Source organism: Homarus americanus, unplaced genomic scaffold (genome assembly GCF_018991925.1).
Source record: "Homarus americanus isolate GMGI-L3 unplaced genomic scaffold, GMGI_Hamer_2.0 scaffold28999, whole genome shotgun sequence".
NCBI lineage: Eukaryota > Metazoa > Arthropoda > Malacostraca > Decapoda > Nephropidae > Homarus > Homarus americanus.
The window spans coordinates 168,701-177,500 of record NW_024741016.1 but is presented as its reverse complement, the minus strand read 5'-3'; the positions used below and the strand labels follow the sequence as shown (position 1 = coordinate 177,500).

Sequence of the window (8,800 nt, the reverse complement as noted above, 5' to 3'; positions counted from 1 at the left end):
GACATGAAATTATGTAACTATACCTGTATCGTATACCTGTAATCTGTATAACCTGTAAACTCTTACTTCTTAATAAACTATCATAAAAAATTCACATACACAGTCCCTATCATAAGACAAACATACTAACAGATGTATATAAAGTGGAAGCAATTGTTTATAAATATTCAGCTGACATAGATCAAAAGAGGTGACCAAACCAACTGAGAGTTCTATGTTTACATTGGGTCAACTGTCATACATTAGAAAGTGGGACAGAAAGGAAAGAGATAGAGGGGGATGGGGTGTGATGAAACGGCCTTCTCAAGAATGCTTTCGACACACACACTAGGAGTTTCTTGAGGCAGGGCGCGTGAGCTCACAGTGAGGGTAAGGATCCAATTTAAAATCTCCATCCGTGTGAAGGAGAGGAGATGTGTGACCTACATCGGATAATATGGTCAGAGAGAAAGAGAGAAGGGGAGGAAGAGATATTTCGAGAATTAGAGAAGGAGAAATATAGAGAGAGTTAGAGGAAGAAATTGAAGAAGAAAAATGCAGTTAGAGAAAGAGATTGAAGAAGAAATATAGAGTTAGAGAAAGAGATTGAAGAAGAGAAATAGAGTTAGAGAAAGAGATTGAAGAAGAAATATAGAGTTAGAGAAAGAGATTGAAGAAGAAATATAGAGTTAGAGAAAGAGATTGAAGAAGAAATATAGAGTTAGAGAAAGAGATTGAAGAAGAAAAATAGAGTTAGAGAAAGAGATTGAAGAAGAAATATAGAGTTAGAGAAAGAGATTGAAGAAGAAATATAGAGTTAGAGAAAGAGATTGAAGAAGAAATATAGAGTTAGAGAAAGAGATTGAAGAAGAAATATAGAGCAGAGAAAGAGATTGAAGAAGAAATATAGAAGGAGTAGAAAGAGATTGGAAGAAGAAATATAGAGTTAGGAGAAAGAGATTGGAAGAAGAAATATAGAGCAGAGAAAGAGATGAAGAAGAAATATAGAGTTAGAGAAAAGAGATTGAAGGAAAAAATAGATAGAGAGAGAGAGAGACAGACAAATACATGCAGTAATTAGGGAGAGAGAGAGAGAGAGAGAGAGAGAGAGAGACAGAAATTGAGGGATTAGCTGACACAATGGTGAACGAAAGTTTATTCAGAGTTCACCAGGCCCGCGTAAGAGTGGGTCCTGCAAAAGCACTTTCGCCAGACGTCAAGGACAATCTCCTTCTTTCCTTCTCCCTCTCCTTTCCTTTCCTTTCCTCTTTCCTTTACCTCTTCTAACTTCCCCCTTAACCCCATTTAACCCTCCCCCTTGGCGATTCCCCATTTCCTTTCCCTCCTCCCTTCACTCTTTCCCTTCCCTCCTCCCTTGCCCCTCTCCTTTCCATCTTCCTTTACCCCTCTCCCTTCCCCCTTAACCCCCCTTAATCCTCCCCCTCCCCTTTAGCCCCATACTCAAGCTTGGTCTAATCCGATTTCTCGTTCGTCTTTTGGGAAATTTTTTGACTCAGTGCGGGAGCTGAGAGAATGATGGAAGGAGAGAATGATGGTACTGGAGAGCAGTGATGGAAATGAGAAAGTGATGGTGCCGAGAGGATGATGGTGCTGAGAGGATGATGGTGCTGAGAGGATGATGGTGCTTAGAGAATGATGGTGCTGAGAGAATGATGGTGCTGAGATAGTGATGGTGCTGAGAAGGTGGTGGTGCTGAGAGAATGATAGTGCTAAGAGGATGATGGTGCTCAGAGAGTGGTGGTGCTAATAGAATGATGGTGCCGACAGGGTGATGGTGCTTATTGGATGATGGTGTTTAGAGAATGATGGTGCTGAGAGGATGATGGTGCTTAGAGAATGATGGTGCTGAGAGAATGATGGTGCTGAGAGAGTGATGGTGCTGAGAGGGTGATGGTGCTGAGAGAATGATAGGAAGTAAGAGGATGATGGTGCTCAGAGAGTGGTGGTGCTGATAGAATGATGGAAGCGACAGGGTGATGGTGCTTTATTGGATGATGGTGTTGAGAATGATGGTGCTGATAGGATGATGGTGCTTAGAGGAATGATGGTGGTGCTGAGAGAATGATGGTGCTGAGATAGATGGTGCTGAGAAAGTGATGGTGCCGAGAGGATGATGGTGCTGAGAGGATGATGGTGCTGAGAGGATGATGGTGCTTAGAGAATGATGGTGCTGAGAGAATGATGGTGCTGAGATAGTGATGGTGTTGAGAAGGTGGTGGTGCTGAGAGAATGATGGTGATAAGAGGATGATGGTGCTCAGAGGGTGATGGTGCTCAGAGGGTGGTGGTGCTGATAGAATGATGGTGACGATAGTGTGATGGTGCTTATAGGATGATGGTGTTTAGAGAATGATGGTGCTGAGAGAGTGATGGTGCTGAGAGAATGATGGTGCTGAGAGGATGATGGTGCTTAGAGAGTGATGGTGCTGAGAGAGTGATGGTGCTGAGAGAATGATGGTGCTGAGAGACTGATGGTGTTGAGAGAATGATGGTGCTGAGAGAATGATGGTGATGAGAGGATGATGGTGCTGAGAAAATGATGGTGCTGAGAGAATGATGGTGCTGAGAAAATGATGGAGCAGAGAGGGTTGTAAGTGGTGGCTAATGGAAGGATTACCTACCGAGGGATGACAGAGATTTTGATGGGTTATGGCGTTAAATATACATTAGTGGGGTCTGTTTGTTTCTCTGTCTATCGATCACTTGACAGATTCTGCTACCATCACCCCAGCTGAACACCACAACAGAAGCCCTACAAGCCTTATCACTCTCTAGCGTCGACACCTGGTGATGGTATCTTAACCTTGCCATGTGACGCCTTTGCTCTATAAGCTACTCAGAAGTACGTAATAGGCGGCACCTTCAAATAATTTCGTCTTTTCAGCGACAAAATTAATGAGGTACGGTGCTACAAATAGCATCAATAAGATATGTACGGCTGAGGAAAGTAAAAAGTAAGATTATAAAGCCTCTGTTTTCGTCGATAAATATATACTCCATATTGAGGTTATCATTGCTGCTAGACAACTGCTGGTTAGTTAGCTGCCTCGTTTGTTGGATATGCTGGTTATCTATGATCCAGTTGACAACGTTCCTATACACACAGACACACAGCCAGATACACAAGGCACACAAACATACACTTACGTACACACACACGGTTAAAACAGCGTACGCATTGTCCTCCTCCACCAGTCTTAAGACAACCGAGAGAAAATAAAGGCCCATCACCAGCTGTTCCATATTAAAGGAACCACAAGATGAATACACTCCTACTGACGCTACTTTGAAGGATGCCAGAAGTAGGAGGACATCTGTTGAGTGGGCCACATATAGTGTCAGTCTCTTATCAGACTCCTGGTGATGTGTGGTTGAAGAATAATGCACATAATACGATGAATTGTATTTAATCCAGGATGATTTTTATTTATCTAATTCACGAAGCATTAGTTCCCTGGTTATTAATTCCATGATAAACCCTACCCGAAGCACCGAGTCGTTGTTTCAGGGTTCAGTGTGATGGTGAACCTCCATCTGGTTACGGAGGCTCAAGGCTTGAACTAAGTTTATGCTTCAGAGATGTGCTGGGTTTATCCGAACCTTCAAGTCACTGTTTCTAGATGCAGTGTGGGGAATTGTGCCTCAGCGGACTGTACTTATCGGAAGCGGTTTTGAATCTCAGGAGTAATGAATCAGTTGTGATGGGAAAGCTCGGTGTTCCGGAGCTCCCTATAGAGCTGGTCTCGGAGGGTTACTAATACCCCAAGTGACTGAGACTCTGTTTTGATGGTAGAGACTGACTGAGATGCCGGGATGTAACACCTGATGCTTTGAACTCTTGTTATTAATTCAAGTGTGACGGTATAGTACACTAGCCAACAAAAGTCGTGTTGCCTCACTTCGCCTCGCCTCACGTCGCCTCTTTGGGTTCATGAACAGGCAGATGAGGCGACATGACTTGTTCGATGAGTGTACAATGAAAGAAAAAAGTCGTGTCGTGAAATTTGGTGAAAACATATGCCGAATGGCTAAACTTTTGATGCGCTCTGCCTTGTGGTAAAGGGCTCTAGTCTCATAATGTTTCACGAGTTATATTTAATCTTCAGACAAAACCGCGACACGACTTTTGTCTTTGATTGTACAATACAGCGCGCCACAGTATGGTACCCGGAATACGGATCTTGTATACAACTAACTCACTGCTCGGGAATGTATAAAATCGTCTTTTCGAGGAATATGATATTTTGAAAACAATTATATATGAACATTTCAAAAGAGTAAAAGTGACTGTCTCAGGTTCATTAAAGGTGTTGAAAATGTCATCCGTATTGAATGCACTCATATGAGTTAACTCTCAAAAGATGAATAGGGTGTGTAACTGGTTGTGTGTCGTCCAACCTATTCAAACTTGGCAAACAATTCTGCTAAACACCTCCACATCATTTTTCTTCTTTTTCATCACCCCCTCCTCCTCAAATCCCTCCCTTTCTCTAAGTCTCCACACACTACCTCTCCTGTTTCTTCTTCCTCCTCCTCCTGCTCCACCTCCACCTCATCTTCCATCCACTAAGGCACCTAGGCACTCTTTCCACACACTCCCCTCCCACCTAACATTCACCTAGCCACGTATAACGAGGCGTCATACTGGTACACAAAAAAAAACATGGCTTTGATATCTAGGGTAATTGGGATGTATATAAATCTGTGTAAAATGTTACCTGGGTACAATAAAGGTGTGTGTGTGTGTGTGTGTGTGTGTGTGTGTGTGTGTGTGTGTGTGTGTGTGTGTGTGTGTGTGTGTCTATTGTGTAAGTGTTGCCAATGCTACGGACGAAAAGAGACACAATAACACACGCTCACACTTCAAAGGGAAAATATATTTATTTATATATTTAGTTTTTAGTTGTTTTTCAGTTGTTTTAGGGTTGATGGAATTCCTTCTAGTTTTATGGGTCACTGGTTCGATCCCGGGGCAATACCAGTCCAGCCGGTCGAGTTTAGTATTAGCTACGAAAGAAAGAAACAAACAAACAAACAAACAAGTCAGGAAGACTCTCTGTGGCTATGAATGCTAACCAATATATATATATATATATATATATATATATATATATATATATATATATATATATATATATATATATATATATATATATATATATATATATATATAGCAATTATCTCATCTGCTTTGCTTTCTTTCTCTCATCAAAGATCAAAGATACGATTGTTCTCTCCCTCATAAGAAGGAAGACATCAAAGAAAACGGAAACAGGCGAAGGAGGAGTAGGTGGGGGAACGGGCAGGGGGGGACTTAGACATACATCATCATGGTTGGCAATCACTACCAGATTATTTTGATGTATATTATAATTTGTGGAAAGGTATAGATCGTCTTCTGCCTTAAGAGAAATTGGATTAGATCGTCAACTAATTAGTATTTATTGAGGTAATTCTAGAACTCATAATTTTTTTTTACTAATGGGTAAAGGTTAAAACAATAAATAAATAACAAAAATATGTATTTTCTCCCACACAGGTAAAGTGTCACGATACGTTTAATTATCCTCTCTCTCTCTCTCTTGCCTGTTTGTCTATCTTTCTCTTTAAAACAATGTGCTTCGGGCTAGACTTATGTGACCGGACGACGAGACAGATAAACTATATGACAGATAAACGACGTGACAGATAAACGACGTGACAGATAAATGACGTGACAGATAAACGACGTGACAGATAAATGACGTGACAGATAAACGACGTGACAGATAAATGACGTGACAGATAAACGACGTGACAGATAAATGACGTGACAGATAAACGACGTGACAGCTGAAGGATAGTCAGATCAGATAAAATTTTGGAGAAGGATGATGGTAATGGCTTGTGTGTGTGTGTGCGTGTGTGTGTGTGTGCGTGTCCCAGCTCTTGACTGACTACGTAAATGTATTTGACTGTACCATGAAGAAATAAATTTGTCAAACAGACTTCTTTCGGATATCGTGCTCATGACAACAATGACTGCACACACACACACACACACACACACACACACACACACACACACACGCACACACACACACACACACACACACATACACACACACACACACACACACACACACACACTCACCTGACACATGACGTTGACGTTAAAGGTGTTGAAGCCCAGTAGGTCGAGCCACACTAAGAACAAGATGAACAAGTAGGTGACGTCAGCGATGGCGAGGGCGGCCAGGTAGTAACTGGACGACCTCATCCTGAGCCGCGTGTTAAGGAAGACCACACAGGAGAGTAAGTTCCCCACGAAGCCCACCACGATCAACAGAGGCACGTAGTACATGTTGAGTTGTCGTACGATCCCCCACTGCTCGTCCGTGAAGTTGTAGTGCTCGTAGTCGTATATGTCACTTATATCGTATACGTCGTCGTGCTGCTGGTGGTGGTGGTGTGGCAGATGGGGCTCCTCCACGTCCTCGTCATGGTGAGCCTTGATGGTCTCCGTGCATGAGATGAGGATGATGTCGCCGCTCACGTTCTGGAAGCGACACAAGTTCTTGCCGAAGGAGTAGGAGGAGGAGGAGGAGGAGGATGATGGGGTGGAGGAGGACGCCGTGGATGATACTACTGGTGGAGGCATGATCGCCGCCGCAACAACGGGAGCGTGTGACCCCTGAGTCGTGTTCATTGTAGCGTCCCTCCCTCAGGTCCTGGCGCTGGTGGTGGTGGTGGTGGTAGGAGCCGTGACCGATAATGACGGTGGAGGTGAGGGTAGGGTCGCCTTCGGTTTTCCTGGTTTTATGTGCCACTCGTGTCCCTTGAAGGCGTTCATGTTGACCTCAAACACAATGTAAACACAAGGTGATCTCTATACCCATCTACAGTACCTAGTTGTATCTATTATACGCTACACACACACACACACTACTGGTATATATCTTTTATCTTCCGTGGAATATCTGTCTTATTTATCCACCAGTCACTGCACAATGCCGGTTTAGTTTCTTTAAGGACAGAATACCAATATCTTCAGGGGTATAGAGTAGCTGTCTATCTGTCTGTCTGTTTTATCTATGAGTCTTCCACGACACAGTACAGTACCAGCACGTTCTTGGGTACTACACTAACTCACTAAGGTCCAGCATCACTATATCTCTACCACGTAATTAATCACCTGAACTTAACACATGTAATTTACCCAAAATATTGTATAATTTCTCTATTTCCACACTTTGTATATTATTTGTATATATCGTGTATTTCTTCAATATTTTCAGTCTATTATTTCAGTTTTCCCACATTTTTTTTTTATAAATCAAGTAATTCAAATGAGTTAAAAATACACTTAGTGACAGGCGATGTTCGTTGAGTCTTTCCCCTGTGGAGAAGAAATAGCATTCATCTCACTGAAAAAAGTAATGCATAATAATATTAATGGCTATAGTACACACACACACACACACACACACACACACACACACACACACACACACACACAATCATAATAATGCACACTGAATCTTGGCCAAGACCTTCAGCTCTGTAATACAAAACACTACATAAGTCTCCCTGGCCCGAAGTAACAAAACATTGTCGTGTTGCTGGGAGAGGAGAAGAGACTGAACCTCTAAGGAGATATTTACGTGTGACCGAGTGAGGTAATTGCGTTGCTCTGGAGTCTAGTGAGATACGTCCTTTGGAGAGAAAGAGAGAACTCCTACGCTGTGGTTCTCTCTCTCTCTCTCTCTCTCTCTCTCTCTCTCTCTCTTTCTCTCTTTCTTCACTCTCATTCTTTAAACCTCTTGTTCCCTCCCTCTCACCCTTCTACTTCCCTCCCTCTTTCCTTCTCTCTTCTCCTTATCCCCACTCCTTCTCTCCCTCCCTCCCTCCCTCCCCCTCCCTCCCTCTCTCCCCTACCTCCCTCCTCCTCCTCCCTCCTCCCTCCCTCCTCCCTCCCTCCCTCCCTTCCTTTCCTCCCTCCCTCCCCTCCTTCTGTCCCTCCCTTCCTCCGTTCCTCCCTCTCTCCCTCCCACACTGTCACTCCAAACAGTCAGAAACTAAGATGGATGATCCAGGGTTCCAATAATATTTTAATTAGTATGGAGTATAATTTCCCCCCCATTAGTTAACCTCTCTCGTGATGTCGTTAATTAAGACCAGTATAATAGATTCATATTACTCTCTGAGCTTCTGGAATATACCAACTCGTTTTAAATCAGTCATGGAAGAATATTGATTTGTGTGTGTGTGTGTGTGTGTGTGTGTGTGTGTGTGTACATTTTTGAAGAATTTAAATATTTTCAGCTTTGACTATTCATTTTATTGTTATTGTTGTGATTAGTATTAGTTTGTTATTATTGAAATTTTCGTTATTATTATTGTTATTATTATTATTATTATTATTATTATTATTATTATTATTATTATTATTATTATTATTATTATTATTATTATTATTATTATTATTATTATTATTATTATTGTTATTATTATTATTATTATTATTATTATCAATGGTAGGACTCGTCATGGTATAATTAATGGTAGGACTTCAAGCTTATTGACCATGGCAGAGTTCATGGTAATCAACTTCTTACCGAATAATTACCACAAGGAAGTTCACCCCTCATTTGCATAAGAATATAAACGTATATTAATTATTTATTCTGGGGAGATAAATAAGTTCCCCTTTGTTATTTTGTTAATTTATTTTTTATTTTTTTATCTCTTAATGTTTTTTGATGAGTGATTTCCGTTTGTCCTGTGTTTTTATTTTGAAATTGTATGTATGTACGGTATGT

General features: G+C 41.6%; 1 protein-coding gene across 1 annotated transcript in view; it reads right to left on the bottom strand.

Moving 5' to 3' along the window:
- Positions 1 to 6,831, bottom strand: part of LOC121875570 (thyrotropin-releasing hormone receptor-like) — a 41,864-nt gene extending 35,033 nt beyond the window's left edge. Inside the window, exons 1-2 of the mRNA XM_042380160.1 lie at positions 6,781 to 6,831; positions 6,133 to 6,537 (exon numbers count right to left, since the gene is read on the bottom strand). Coding sequence (XP_042236094.1) covers positions 6,133 to 6,537; positions 6,781 to 6,831 — 456 coding nt within the window. The remainder of the gene's footprint in view (positions 1 to 6,132; positions 6,538 to 6,780) is intronic.
- Positions 6,832 to 8,800: the final 1,969 nt, after the last annotated feature.